Consider the following 15783-nt stretch of genomic DNA (forward strand, 5'->3'; position numbering starts at 1 on the left):
GCCTTTTTCTTCACTAATAACCTTTCCTTCACTGATCATTTGGTTTATCTTTAGCAAAAAAGAAAGCAACCTGACACTACCGATGAGCAAGCCTGAAGGTGGGGACAGGGGAGAGGAAAAGATTCCTGTACTGTCCTTAAAGCAGGTTTGCTCCTCCACTTTTTATGCTGTAAGTGCTCCATATAGTCTAAATACGAAACTATTTGATGGTGCACACCTGAAGAAAAAACAAAAACTCCTTCCTTCCTGTGCTACCCTTCAAGCTGCTCACAGATGGTAGACACTGCCCACTGAACAAACAGCTCTCACTAATCTCTCTGGCCTAGACATTCCAAACTGCCCCTGCAAAAACCAGCTCAAGCATACTTCAAGCTTCCTTGTTCCCTTTCCTCATTTTTCATATTAACTTCCGCTTTGAACTTTCCTTCATGCTGCTCTCTTCTTGGAAAAGTTCATGTCCTGGCTTCCCATTGATTCCCACAAAGAAAGTCCTGGGAACCCACTCCTCTGTGCTGATCTGTTCCACTCCCTGGTGTAATTATCACTTTACTCCAAGACTTGCAGCAAAGGTGCTCACCTTAAGAAATTACAAGCATGTAAATGCTTGTAAAGAATATCTGGACTTGCTGTTGTTAACATGGTTGAGTGGACCCCTTAAAAATAAACCTCATCCCTTAAGGTCTGCAAACCAAGACAGAGGTGTCACATAAGCATCTAGCAAAGGCAAATTCTGCATGGCTTCTTACATGAGAAAGAAGATAGTCCTTCCTTTGATTAAAAAAGTCAGGGGATAGAAAACTATTTCTAAATTTAGGACAGATTCAAATTCACAGTTAGAGGAAGGGGGAGCAGAAGAGTGTTCTGTGCAAGGTGAAACTAAGGGAGTTGCAAAAAATAAATAGAACCCAAGTAAAATGTTTGATTTTTTAGGTCAAAACTGAACTCCATCAGGATGGGGGCGGGGGGATATTTTGCTAAAGACACACAGAACATTTCTACTATACAATTTTTTCTTATTTTTTTTTTTATCTTTGCCCACTGACAAATAAAAGCATTATTCTCATGTCTCTCATACTAGCATTCTATCTAAAGTGCTAATGCTGTTTTTAACATAGTCCCAAGTTTTTGAAAAGCCTCTGCTGAAAGCCAAACACTTGAAGAACAATATTTGCTTAAAAAAAAAAATAAACCATTCTCACTCCCTCACTCAACTTCTCCAAATGCTGTAAAACAGTATGAAAACCAAAATTATTTCATTAAAATACTTATGAATCGCTACAATTCTTTTTATAGATATGCAAACAACAGATCACATGAAAGAGTGTGGAAATCCTAGTAATAAATACAGGATTTATATGGATCACTCCAAAAAGAACTTTTGAAAAAAGAAAATTGTTTGGATCCACTCCTCATAGGAGCAGCAAATTATTATTAGACATTTAATGCAAGGAGAAAGGCTCTGCTTCTAGAATCCACAGGTCAATGACTGATACAGACACAGCACTAAAAATCTGTAAAGAATGCAACAGGTATGGGAAGCAAACAAGACAAGGTAGATAGAACAGCCCCACTTACTTTGTTTACCATTTCATTTATAATAGCTAAATTTGACTTTGGCTATTCCCAGAAAATAAATAAAGCCAAGTGCATAGTTCCGATTTTCGCTTTCACTTTTTCTTTCCTATATTCTTATAAAGCTGCCAGTGTTGTAGCAGAAAGCAAAAAAATTTCCTGCTTTGACATCTCTAGAAAAGGTTAGCACATTTATTCACCACTACTCCCCTTCATATGCATCTTTCACAGCTACAGTTTCATGGTTTCCAGCAATGAAAACTTTCAACATTTCTAAAAATAAGGGCTTACTTACTGAGCATTTGACATACAATCACAATTTGATAGCTGATGTCTAAAATTTCCTTCCTTCTGACAGCCAGCTTTTAAATAGCAGGATCTGATTTCCCCTTTAGAAAATACAGAGGGAAAAAATGTCAGTTCAGTGATGCAATCATTTGTATACACAAAAAATTTATAAAATACACATTCTACATCAGGCATATTTATAAATATATTTATTTTTCAGTCTGTGCATTAGGCTCATTTTAGATTTCAGAAATCAAATTAACATTTGAACAACGCAAACCTGCGAAAAATTGAAACACAGAAGTCACAGTGAAAATTTAAAAGGCATGTAAATTAAACGCAAAGCACATCATCAATTAATGTAAGTTCACTATAAAATGTGAAATCAGATTTCCCTCTTTCCATTCACAAAGGTAAGGTCAGGACGTTCAAAGCAGCAAAAAGTTCTGCTAGAAGTGCAGCCACAGCTCCTCCCTGTTTGCAGAGGCAGCACAAAGCCAAGGGTGGGTGCTGCCTGACCCAGAGCCCATGTCACCTGCCCCACTGGCAGCTGCTGCCCTTCTGGCCACAGCAGAGCCAGGAGGAACAGGCAGAAAACCAAAGTATCTCCAGGATCACAGACCCAGTACCATAAGCACTCACTCCATGTTGGTTTTGAAGGTAACTTTAAAAGAAATAGGGCTTTTGGGACAGCTGTCTTTCAGAGGTATGAGCCACTACCTCACAGGGCACTAAACAGAGCTCAAACCCATCCTACAGCTTCAGACTCCAAGAACAGCTTCAGAGCAGTGGCATCCCAGCTGTATGCATGGGGCAAGACTAGCTCACTCATTAATTTTCTTTAAAGGAGTAGGAGATCACAACTCCAAATACAACAAGCACCACCATGCCAAGAGGTCAGTCTGAGCCAGCTGAAGAACAAAACTGTAAAAAGGAATCATATTTTGCCCAGCCTGGTCAGTGCAAACCTTCTAGTCAGGCAGAAAATGCCAGGGGTTCTTCTGACAGGACAGAAGTTGTCTTCTGGCCTAGCCAGCATCTTTTGAGGATGATGTTTGGGAGATAAACTTCAGGCACTGTGTAAGGTTCAGGTCTGTGATGGTCGCTGGTGGATTTGGAAAACTCTATTTATTGTTCATCTGACTTTAAATTACCAAGCCCTTTTTTTTCCCCACACACAGAGAAAAAAACATGCAACTAGTAACAGGCAAGAGAAATATCCTTCCAGGACATCCAAAGTGTTCAGAAATTTCCTCACGTGTTGCAATTATCCCAACTAGCTAAACTCACCGTTTTCATCTATGAACACGTGCATGGCATCCACGGAGAGCTCATCTTGCACAGACGCCTCAGGTCCACTTATTACTTGCAAGACAGAACTGTCTTGCTGAGAAGTTACCCGGTAGATTATCTGCCTTTGCCTGCTGCCCTGGTAACTTGACACAAAAATGTTTCAAAACTACTATGAGGAACTTTTTTCTTGTTCTCAATAAAACAAAAAGAAAGAGAGGTTAATTAAAAGTTTATGTCATTTCTGCTCAGTGAAACAAAACAGCTTACATCATATCTTTGAAGTACAAAATTGTAAAGTAAACTGGCCTTACAGTGCTGCAAATTTGGCAGACTCTGGTAGCACCGGACTAGTACTAGCACGATCTTGGCTTTGTACATCTGATCTTTCCTGTTTAGGAAGTTGCTCACAGTGCTTTTCTGTTCCCACCATTTCTTCTTTTCTCTCCGTCATCTGGCTATCTGGAAAACAGGGCAGTGAAGTGGAGCCACTCTCCACAGATGACTTTCAATAGTTTTGTTTGTTAACTACGGAACAAGAGCATCCAAAAGTGAAAATCTAAAACACTGCAGTATTTTCTAGTTTTATGGAAAGCACTACCATTACTTAAAACAATACAACCACAAATCTGAATGAGGAGGTACTCTGACCCTTATGAATGGGCTGTTTCGAGAACACACTGTGTGAAGTACAGGACAAACAAGAGAGAATTTCTGCTTTGCTTCTCCTATTGTTTCAGAGGGAAGCAATCTGTTCCTAATCTGGAATGGGAAGAGGCTGCTTCCCTGGGGGCTATAATTGTTTCCCAAACTGTGTATGCTGGCAGTGGAAGAGCAGAAGCACTGGCCCATTCCCCTATTACAGAAGGGAAAGCAGCCTCTTCAAAGGAAATAAAGCTCTTGGACAGGAAAGCTGCCTAATCTCTCTTCCCCACTGGCCACACACCAGGTGCAGGACAAAGAGCAAACTGGCAAAACAATTTCACAGCAGATTATCCTATGCTTGGAAAATAGAGAACTATAGATTTAAAAATACACATGAAGTATTTGTCCAATTTCTACTACTTTGAGTATCAATTATATTTATATTGCCTCTCTACACATGCATGTAATTTTTTTCATATATGTATATGTGTACAACATATTCATGGTGAATAGTGAAACATTTTTCAACTGTGCTTTGTTTATAAACCAAAACAATAACCTGTTAGGGTTTTGAAGTGCAACTAAGACAGTGATTTCATCAGCACCCTGTGCAGTTGTGCAATTAAATGCTTTAAATGGAAAAAAAATGGTGCTTGTTGGAGATGCCTCAGTAAATCCTGTAGCTTTTTGCACCAAGCAAGGTGTACTGAAACTTATTTACCCAGACTTCTTGCAATACCTGCTGTTTAAACATCTCAGATCAAGGAAAAAAAGACTGAAATTTCACCCCACTGAAAATTCTATATCTTAAGCCCTATTTCTCATCAATATAATTACCATCCTAACCTGTAAAAATCACCAGTCAAGCAACAGTGGTGTCATATCTAAATTGGTCTAAGGATTAAAGATAATGAAGACTTAAAAAGAGATGTTTTTCCTTTTATAAGGACAGCTGATAAAACTGAAAAAAGCCTTTGCATATGCAGACCTTTCAGATCATCTGTCTTGCTTTCCTTGAACTGTATCAGCTGATCTACCAACACATTATTTCTATAAACAAACCGACCTTCATGAGCTAAAACATCTCTACAGCAGTTTCAATTCACAGGGCAAAGCCCCCTCACACCCTAAAGCCTGTACTGTAAATACTATAAATACAATGAAACAAGCACAAGTTTGGTGTAGGGAAATACTTTGTTGTGCATGGAGGCAAAATTCAATAGGTCTTTCAGGTCTACTTTATTCTATCTTGGGGGAAGAAAAAAAAAAGAAAGGAAAAAAAAAAGCAGTTAGGGGAAGAGACAATTTTTTCCTCTCCTAGTTAAAGACTTAAACTCCAGTTTAAGCAGAAACTGTGTCATTACTGAAGCACCCCCTTAATGATGTAACCATACCTGTGGGCGGTGATGGAGCCACAGATACCTAATCAAAATGACCTTCCTAAAGGCTTGGGTTGTTCAAGCTGTAAGAATAATTGATAGAGATCAGAAACTGTGGTTTAAATAACCTAATTGGTCCCATAGTGCCCCAAACCAGCTTTAGGGCTGGAACAATTAAAAAGATCTTTTTAAATCTGATTATCTAGTGGTTTCAGAATACGCTTCTCTCTTTTCCATTCCAAACCACAAGCCTTGCAGACTTCTTTTTCCTGCTGTGGTAAAGAGTCATAATAACAAAAACCTAAACAAACTGCTTCTTACAGGCTTTATATGCCAATCAGACAGCACTATGGTGATGAGTACTTCCAGCACTGCAAAAGTGATCCATGATGGCTTTGTGACTGGTTTTCAAGATGATTACTCTTCTTCTCCAGGTGACTTACACCATCAGTATTTAAATGAAGATAGAGGTGTCTAGACTAGGAGTGCCCTGCCAGAGTACGCAATCAGCTCTACGTCACCAAACGCTCCCCGCACACAAATTGTGCTGGCAAAGCTCAATCACCAGGAAAAACCTTTCCCAAGTGCAAGAGCAGACTAAAGAGGACAACATGGCAGTGTACTTGCACTTTTCCCTGTGCTATTTACCCTTATCCACTGCCCCACATGTCTCCAGCTCATGCACAGCTGGGCTCACAGTGGTATCAAGATCAGACCTAGGCTCCGCAATAACCACATAATTTATCTGGAAATTATATGCCACATGACTCAGACATGTGAGGTGTAGCTATCAGGACTCATGGCCAAATCAGTCTTGGGGCAGGGTGATTCAGAAGAGTCCTGCATAAACAGCCAAGTTTTGGTCTGTACACCATTTTCATATTTTGACATAACACAAGACACAAGCTTAAGTTACCGTGGTAAAATACTCATGCCTCATTCCCGGAACTGTTCAAGGCCAGGTTGGACGGGGCTCTGAGCAACCTGGTCTAGTGAAAGGCATCCCTGCCCAAGGAGAGGGTTAGGGGGGTGCTGGAACTAGATGATATTTATTAAGGTCTCTTCCAACCTAAACCATTCTTTAATTCTATGATACACTGATAGTTGGTTGTTGTGATTACTGTATCTCAACCTTAAAGGTGCCTTATTATTAGGTAATTAGAATTAAATTTTATTACTCTGTAATTTTCCTCCAAAACATTTTTACTATTTGTGGCCCCTTACTGGAGTCTTCCAAACCTTCTTCCTCATCTTTTACTAACATATCCCTAGCCCAACCTTCATAGCTGACTCCTGTAGAACAAAACGCCACTGCTGTCATAATTTCAAACACCATCTGGTTTGAAACCTGGGCAAGCAAAATTAAGCTAATTAAGCCTGTCTCTCTTCTGTTCATTAATTGTTTTGCTACAGAATCCACTTTCTTCAACAACATTATGCTCTGAAAGAGAAATTTTCACTTTAAAATATATTTGCTGCCTGTTCAGCCACAAAGAAATTATTTCAAATCGCTCTATGCTTTTGTTAGTACCAGCATGAAACCAAAGTTCTACAAGCTGTGAACTGTGCCATTCATATATGTGGATTATAAATCCTAAGAACATCCCTCATCCTTTCTTCACCAACTGCTTTAGCAGAAACATCTAACTTATGCACTTTCTTCTCAACCCAAATTTGCCTATTATGCCACAAATACATTAAAAGAAAAAATGACATTTAAGCTGGTCATCCACCAAACAACGGGAGTGCCCAGGGAATACCACACTGCCCAATAATTGCTACAAGAGTTCAGCATGGACACTAAAGCAGCATATGGCATTATACATTAATGAAGATTGCCACATTAATCCTGAAGCAACAGGAAAAACTAGCAATAGGCATTGTACCTGCTACAGGAAGTGACTTGCTTGAAGCAATCTCAATCTCATGTGTCAGCAGCAGAGCTAGGAATTAGTAGCCTAATCACAATACCTACCAATTATATCAGAACACAGACCTCTGAAATTACCTCATTTTTTTTTGCAGATGTCAGACTGGCATCATACATACTACTACATCTTCAACTTAAAGACTGAAATTATAAAATTTTAGCCTGTCAAGCCTAAAATTTGAACATCAGATTCAGAGTTCTGCACACCAGTTCCTGCACATCCAAAGAGGTGCACCACATGCCATGTGGCCCCTCTCTGGCACAAGAGTCAGGGGTGATACACAGCTGCTCCAAGAGATGAGCTAGCAGCAGGCAGGGCTGTATTTCCTAGGTGCCACCCACCTGCCAGCAAAATCACCTACTGTCACTTCCCACTACTACTGTCAACTGCACCAGTGACTCAGTGCACAAGATCCCTCTTCCCCCTGACTACATGGCATGTGACAGTCCTCTTTCCCACACGCAAGGAAAAAAAAAAAAAAAAAAGAAAAGTCTAAAAATACCCACAGGAGTATGTTTTAGTTTTTTATAGGAGAAGGGTAATTGCTTGGGATCCAGAACAACTCACTCGAGGCTGTGGTTTGTGCACTGCCCAGAATGATGAGTACCTTTTCTAAAAAGAGCCTGCAAAACATCTAAATTCGGGCCATGCAGCCCTGGTTTAGTTTCTCCTGTACCAGTCCCCACCACTCCCATGGCAGGCTTTTCTCCCTGGGAGAGAATACTGCCTGTCCTAGATTACAAGCCAGCTGTGCCAAAGGCGACCTACAGGAGGTTTTGCCCTGCAGAAGTCTGATGCACAACTGCTCTTACTTGGTTCAAGACACGTCAGAGGGACCCAAAGCAGCCAATAAACACAGATTTTCTTACACCTCTCAAAGACTGAAAAAAATATGCAGTTGCCCTTCAACACACTTTTATCATGTGGGTGGTATAAGTGTGATTCAAAACTGAAAGGACTCTGATCTGAAAGTCAGTTTTAGCAACAGTGTCAGTGGTGTTTTCTCACAATGTAGAAGAGGTGGAGTGGCTATAGAACAGCTCTTAGAGCTTTTATATCCTGTATTTAAACAGGTTAAATCTGGCACCCTTTGAAGTGTAAAGAAAGGCTTTCATTTTCTCATACTGCACTTTACCAAGCTGTCTACTGGCAAAGGCTTATGTGGTCAGGATGGTAACTCTTCTATTTCCACAGAACACCCAAGTTCTGTGAGGGACCACCCATAACAAAGACCCATCTATGACATTCACTCACTTGCCAGACAGTTCTGATGGGCACATTTCCCCACCTTCCACAAATTATGCAAAATATCAGCTTTCTTTCGCATAGCTCTGAATATCCAGCTTTCCAGGAATTTGCCAAGTTTTTCACATTGCCTAATAAAAATCTTTCTGGGGTGCATTTCATGCTCATTTGGACCAGACATCTATTGCTAACTTTTGCCAATGAGACAGTGTGCAAGGTTAAAAGAACAAAAACCAAACAGAACCAACCTCCTCCCTCAAAACAACTGGTGCACAGCTTGACTCTGTATTCCCACACACACACACACACACACACACACTCTCTTCTTAACAACCACTCTAATGTGGGAATGTTTATTCAGATCTGTTCCAAGATACTATATTATTAAAGCATATTTGCAATTGCAAGGCTGTAAACAAATTAAAGGTTTTCTCATTCCTAAAATTCAGTCTTGCAAAGGGGAAGCTCCCAGTAATGACAGTAATTTATTTTAACAAACAGCACGTTCTAACTAGGCTGGAAAACAAAGCCTACTTGCCCTTAAAAATAACTGCCTTTGAACTACCTCTCCCAACCTCATGGAGTTCAGATTGAATCTCCTTTTTCCCACAGCACCAATTCGAGGAGCAAAATCCACAGCTGCCATCCCTGCTCATGCAAGGTACCCCCTTTTCCAATCCCTCTTCTGTTTCTGGATGACACTTGCTGAGCCCACACTGCAGAGACACTTAATTATACAGGTATGAAGCTCAACTTCACTACCTCAGAAAATAGAAATATGAAGAATTAGAATAGATATTAGGAAGAAATTTTTTACTGTAAGGGTGGTGAGGCACTAAAACAGGTTGCCCAGACCAGCTGTCGATGTCCCATTCCTAGAAGTGTTCAAGGTCAGGTTGGATGGGGCTTAGAGCATCCTGGCCTAGTGGAAGGTGTCCCTGTCCATGGCAAGGGTTTAGAACTAGATGATGCTTAAGGTTTCTTCCAAACAAAATCATTTTGTGATTCTTTGAGATTAAGTTGAAGTCACTAAATGAGAGCTTGATATGAGGGAAGAGCAGAATTCTTCTGTTCCCTCATTCTCTTGTATAAGAATCTTGTTCACCAGATCTAAAGCACAATAACTACACACACATTAATAAGTTTTGGGGTTTGGATTTTGTTTTTACTGTGGAATCTGAGTCTGACTTATTCTGATCATCCATTACTTTCTTTGACGCAGCAACCTTGCCTGTTCATATTATCTGAGGGTACTTGTCTGAAAGGCCTTTCTAGATTAGCTGCACTTTCTCTTTTTAAATTTTCATTTAAATTTACCTCTAAAATTCTCTTTACAAGCTAAGTCACATCACTCAGAAGTACAATTATTGGGTAAACACTCCTTTTTATGGCTGAGGAACAGAGAAAAAAAAAAAATCCCAATCTGCTTGCTGCACCTCTTACGTTGCTGTGTGCTGTTGTGCAGGTAGGTGACTCTGCACCCCGGGAATCCAGCAGGGCTCAGCAGGCTCAGGTGACAAGCAGGGCTTGCTCAGCACTTGTCTTGGGCAACCAGAGCACAGACTGGAGCCAGCAGGGCAGGCTGATAAACTTGATAGAAAAGGACAGAAACTGCAGTGAAGAATAAAGAGCCTGAGAAGGCGGGAGAGATGGGTAAGATACACCAGAAGAGAGGCGGCAGGTCCAAGAAAAGCAAAATTCACTTCTCCTGCACTTACCCTTCTCTCAATTCCTCAGAATTCATCAGAAGGAATTGAGAGGAGGGTAAGTGCAGGAGAAGTGAATGCAAGCTGTGGGGAAGCAACAGCTTTAGGTGGGCTCAATAGAGTGGAAAAGCCTAAACCAGAAACAGTGTGGATTGCTAGGAAGAACAGAAGGAAAGAAGAGAGTATACCAATATGAAGACAAATAAGGAGGTGGCACAGGAAGGGAGTGCCTAAACTGGGAAGGGATGACTGAGGAAGGAAAGGCACAGAACTAGAAAAAATGGAAGAAAAAATGGACCCAGGTGAAAGATGGAACAAGATGGGGGCGTAATACATTGGATAGGACAGACTTAGAGGAAGACAGAGTGAAAGGTAGATGGAATCTAAAAGAAAATGACACATTGAGAAGATAAATCTTATTGTTTTAACAAGATAAAAGCACACATTTCACAATAGTTTTTAAAAACCTGTTAAGTCAGTTGGGCATTTGAGATGTAATGGAAGGTTCTTCCAGGAGCAAGCTAGTAGAACAGGAGGGAGCAGACAAATAGAAGTGCCAAGCTGTTCTTCTAGGGTACCATGAAGTTTCTTACATTCCATCCATGAAATTCCTTACATTCCATGCAAACTAAGTATTGAGACTGCATCCTCTTAGGCTTTCTTAAAAGAGCTTATTTTAGGATCTAAGGTAAACCAAACATTTTGGAGAAGGGGAAGATACAGGTTGCTTTATTTCACTTTGACTCAGATCTTCTAAACTGATTGCACTGATCACTTGGGGAAGTACCCCAAGATTGCATCTGCCTTCACTGCACTGTATTTCACATCCTCATTACATGGCCCTACTAATTTTGCTGGAGGGCTGCTAGAGACACTACAAACAACAGTCCAACCCAACAGAAAAGGGTCATAGAGTCCAGTGACAGCAATGACAATGCTGTTTAAAACCAGAAATTTCTGTACTAGAGCTATAAATTGTACTGCATATAGGTTTTAAAATTAGCAGACTGATTTTGTTTTAAACAAACGTGCTCTTCATTAAATGGAAAACTGCATGGGAATATACTATTTTTCATTAAAACACTGGGGCTTTCACTGAAAACAGCCATTAAATTTTCATCCTTAAAATGGAAATATTTTAACTATAAGTGACTGAAAATCAGAACTGTTCCCTACTGAGAACTCTTACTTTTCTTTTTTTTTTTAATTATAAGCCAAGCCACAATCATGCAGGAAATTTAGAAATATATGTATGTGTGCACACACGTGCTAGCTAAAAGTTGAACCATCTCCAGTGACCATTCCAGCTTTCATACTTAGAGGCACACAGACAACTCCTCAACATGCACCCGGTAAGATGTGCAAGGTCAGGTGTAATGCTATAGCTATACACATTTTTGCATACTTCTGGTATTGCAACAATCCAGGCACACTATTTTAGTACAGAATAAATAAATAATGGATACCTACTAAGCTTATCACTAGTTTCCTAGAGGAAGAAAAACAGTTTTCTTCAAGAAGATAAAAATATTTTAAAACTGCAGCTGACACTATCACACACTTTCACTAAACCACTTTGTCCCACCAAGTCCAGCCCCACCCTGGCCCTATTATCAAAACCAGTCTTCCTCTGGGAATCTGCCTTACTGCAGATATCCAGCTAAGCTGCTCTAAGTAATCAAACTCTTCACAACATCTTTATTCCAAAAGAATTGTAATCCATGTATAATACCTCCAACATGCCCATTTTCCTTTGTTGTCTCCATTTTGACAGTGGATTGATTAGATGTCTTCATCTTTGAGGTATTAATGGATTCCAAGAGGGAGACAAATTCTAGAAAGTTAGATTCATTGGGCATCTGACCTTCTTTAGCTTCTAGATCTGATTTAGAGGTTGGTAAGGACTTTTCTTTGTCAGATACCTCCACGAAATTCTTACTTAAAAGCACATCTGTCCCACTGTCTACACTTAACACGCGCATGTGCCTCTTTTCATGAGCAGTTCTGCAGGACTGTGGGTCTAGGTTATGCAAGTCTTCCTTAGAACTTAAATCCACAGTCTGGACATTTTCCAAAGCATTTTCCTGATTTGGATCTGAACAAGTGTTAGTTTCTAGAGGTGTATTTGCTGGGTTGCTGAGCTCCTTTACTGCATCACCAGATTCATAGCCAGAGCATTGGTTGGATGACAGCTCTGCCCTCAACATTTCTGGAGTTCTGTCACTTTCACTAACTTCTGAGCAAGGCTTAGCTTTACTGTCATCAGACAGGTCAAACGTGATAACAGGGATTCTGAGCTGTTCATTAGTTTGCTGACTTGACCATCCTGCTCTAACTAAACCAGAGTCAAGGGCTGAGCTTGTTCTCTCACTTTCCAGGGCCTGTAAGTGGACAGAGCCTGGCAGGTCACTAAGAGTGGTGTTAGGTGTAGTACTCATTGTGATGACTATTTTAATGGGCTCACACAGCTGGTCTCCAGGAAGAGAATTGTCCACAACTGCAACAGCAGTCTCACTGTCAGAGCAATCAAGGTCCTCATGGCTATTACCAGCATTGCAAGAGCTTTCCATCTGCTCATGCTCTTTGGTTGCAACAGCATTGCACTGTGGGCAGTTCTTGGTAAAGCCTGTCTGTGGTGATCCATCTGGCAATTTCTCTCTTTTGTAGCTTTTAGGATTACTTAAATGGTCTGAAATAACTGAATTTTCACTGTCCCATGGCTCTGAAGAAACTCCAGTCCTTAAAATATCACCTTGTGATGAAGAAATATTGGAGAAGTTTTTAGCTATGTCTCTGTCCACAAGAATATCTTGGGATCCATGGTGGCCACAAGGCTGTCCATTCAATCCTTTTTCATTTATTCCATCACCAGGAAATGGTTCCATAGCAGCTGGTTTTGTTGCTATTGCTGATGTGGTGGCACCTGAACCAGAGGTGGTAGAAACAGGTCTTATATCTGCTTTGATACAGGGTGAGGTAGATGAAACTGGTGGTGTAGCCTGATCTTCTAGTACCAAGACACCTAAAAAAAAACCATTTTGGCATTAGGTCTCACATGAACACTAAGCATTACTAAAGTATGATCTTTAACCAATAAAACCTGATCCAGAGCAAAGCAAAGGAAGCACAGATGATGCAGCTGATTAAAACAGTTGCAAAGCAACAAGGCCTTTTTTTTTGGTAGCTACATATGAAATACTACAAAAGCAAGATAGACTCCATCCAAGTCAGGACAAGCATAGCAGCATGTCCAAATACTCAAAATAGCTGAATAAACAGCTAGTTTCAAAATCAATATGTTTTACAGAACTATCCCCGCTTAGGGAGAGGTGAAAGAATGAATAAGCCAATGCTGCAGCTTTGCTGCATCACTTTCTGCAATTCCTAAATGGTCACACAGGATATGGTGATCAGCCTTAACAAAAACAAAACAAGATTTAAAATATTAAGACATCTCAAGTGAGATGGAAGTGTAGGCAAAGTAAGGTGTGCTGGCATATACAACACAGAGCTAAAGGTTGACAATCACAGAAGTTTACAGCCACATGTTCAAGGATGCAATCCAAGTGGCAACTTCCTAGTTTAATGCTTTACAGAGCTCAGACCTTCCCAAGAATGTGGGGAAAGGCTCCTTCACCTCCCTATATCAAAATGGGGAGAGCTATTTGTACACCCCTCAAACGGCAGCATCCCAAACAGCTTGGCTGACAGTTGAGAAAGCTTAGTCTCTTAGAATACCCTTGAAATTTAGTTCTGGCTCTTCAACTCAGACCCTAATAGGAGGCACAACAGAACCTGTCATGGGGTCGTCTGTGCCATTACTTTTTGTGCCAAGCAATGATTAAACAACAGCTTAGGGGATTTACAAAACCTTTAAAATACCTCTAAGATCTTCAATAGTTTCCCGTGTTGGCAGGTCCTAAAAATGAAAAGAAACACACAAGATTAACATGGTCATTTATTAAATTCTGTTGGGGAAAAATAATCTATCAATGAAGCTATCAATAGCTATCTAATCAAAGGTCAATTACAGCATTGGTAAGCTCCTTAAAATCACTGAAATTAGAACATGTACCTTGCACAAAATGCAAGGGGTGGGTAAGGGAGATGGTTATAGAACAGTCATGCTCCAAATTGCATCACTGAAATTGTGTGTGATGTTTGGGGAGGGGAAAGAAAAGTAAAATGTTCTTTAAAAAACTTCTGCAGTGCCTAATCCAAATACACTTTTTTTTAATCAGTAAGGAATAGAATGTGTTCATCTGTTCCACTTATCCAGCTATGTGTATCCGAAGCACTAGAATGAAAAGTTTGGACTCTAGCATTGGTTTCCATTTCTTAATGGAAAACTAGAGGACAGAGACATTAAATTAATATAGAATCATTTATATTCCAAGAAATCTTTGAAGGTCATTTAGTCCAAATCCCCTCTGCCATACACACACACTCAAAGGAGATACAGTTTGAGCAGGTTGCTCAGGGTCATCTCTAACAGAGCTTTGAAAATCCCCAAAGAAGGAGATTTCACAACTTCTCTGGAAAACCTCTTCCAGTATTTGACCACTCACTTTGCAGCGGGAAACAAAAAACAACACAAGAACCACCAAAAACCAAAACAACTCCACATAAAAGACATTAAATGTAATTAATTGATCAAACTGTAGCTTTCCATATCTGCAACTGTTTCTTATCCTGTCACTGGGCACCTCCGAGAAGAGAGTGCTCAACCTGCTGCGTAACTTACTATTAGAAAACTGAAGACAGCAGTAAGCTCTACTTGTATGGTTATAAAAGAGTTTAGCCTTACAAAGGCTGAAACATCCCATCTGCCTGTCCTCATCCATCACATTCCTCAATCACCTTGTTTGTCTCTGCTGGATTCTCACCAGCAGGTCAATGTGCGTGGGAACTAACTGGGGAGCTCAAAGCTAAACACAACACTCCAGAGGAGTACTTCAGTTTAAATTCAACAGCCTAAGTGCATAATTAGGAACAAGACATTGAAAAAAATGACTGTGGCTCTCTTCTGACTGACAGGCACCAGAACCAAGAGGAAATTATTATTATTTTCTAAAATTTCATGGTGGTAGCCTGGCAGCAAGAACAGGAGACTTTCTTTGACAAGACCCAACCTGCATGTTTGGAAGTGGGAGACTAGGATGAGATCCCAGGAAGGCACAGGTTTGCAGAATGGACAAATACCAGAATACTGGAGATTAGGACAGAAACAAGGTAAAAAAAATATTTTACCTCATTAAAAAAAAAAAAAAACCCAACAGAAAGAACTAATAATGTCTCTGAATCACACAGATGCTACAAAAAGGTAAAAACACTCCAGGAAATGAAGAAATAGTTCTGATTCAGATCAGGATTTGAATAATTTGTAGTAAATAGGGATAAAGGGTGGGTGTGGAGGAATATGAAGACAAAATGAAGTATCAAATAGCCACTTATTCAGAAATCACTAACCATCCTCTGCACTGACTGAGGCAGGAGTCCTGTAGAAAAAAATAGCATGGTATCACATAATTAAAGATGTTATTACAGTATGCAAGGGGAGTAGCTTAAGATTACAGAGACAGTGTTATTCTGTTTCTTAATTTTTTGAAAATTTCTTCAACTTATCATGACTGTTTCCTATTTTTTTTTCTTTAATAACATTTACATACATCACCTTCATGACTTCATATACCTTTGATTTATCAAGCACAGCCCCTAGCACTGAGT

General features: G+C 40.0%; 1 protein-coding gene across 1 annotated transcript in view; it reads right to left on the minus strand.

Moving 5' to 3' along the window:
* Positions 1-15783, minus strand: part of PCNX2 (pecanex 2) — a 151677-nt gene that overhangs the window by 126466 nt on the left and 9428 nt on the right. The window contains exons 4-8 of the mRNA XM_059841608.1: positions 13939-13975; positions 11789-13078; positions 3465-3612; positions 3151-3296; positions 1868-1961 (exon numbers count right to left, since the gene is read on the minus strand). Of these exons, the coding sequence (XP_059697591.1) occupies positions 1868-1961; positions 3151-3296; positions 3465-3612; positions 11789-13078; positions 13939-13975 (1715 nt within the window). The remainder of the gene's footprint in view (positions 1-1867; positions 1962-3150; positions 3297-3464; positions 3613-11788; positions 13079-13938; positions 13976-15783) is intronic.

Source organism: Haemorhous mexicanus, chromosome 3 (genome assembly GCF_027477595.1).
Source record: "Haemorhous mexicanus isolate bHaeMex1 chromosome 3, bHaeMex1.pri, whole genome shotgun sequence".
Taxonomy (NCBI): Eukaryota; Metazoa; Chordata; class Aves; order Passeriformes; family Fringillidae; genus Haemorhous; species Haemorhous mexicanus.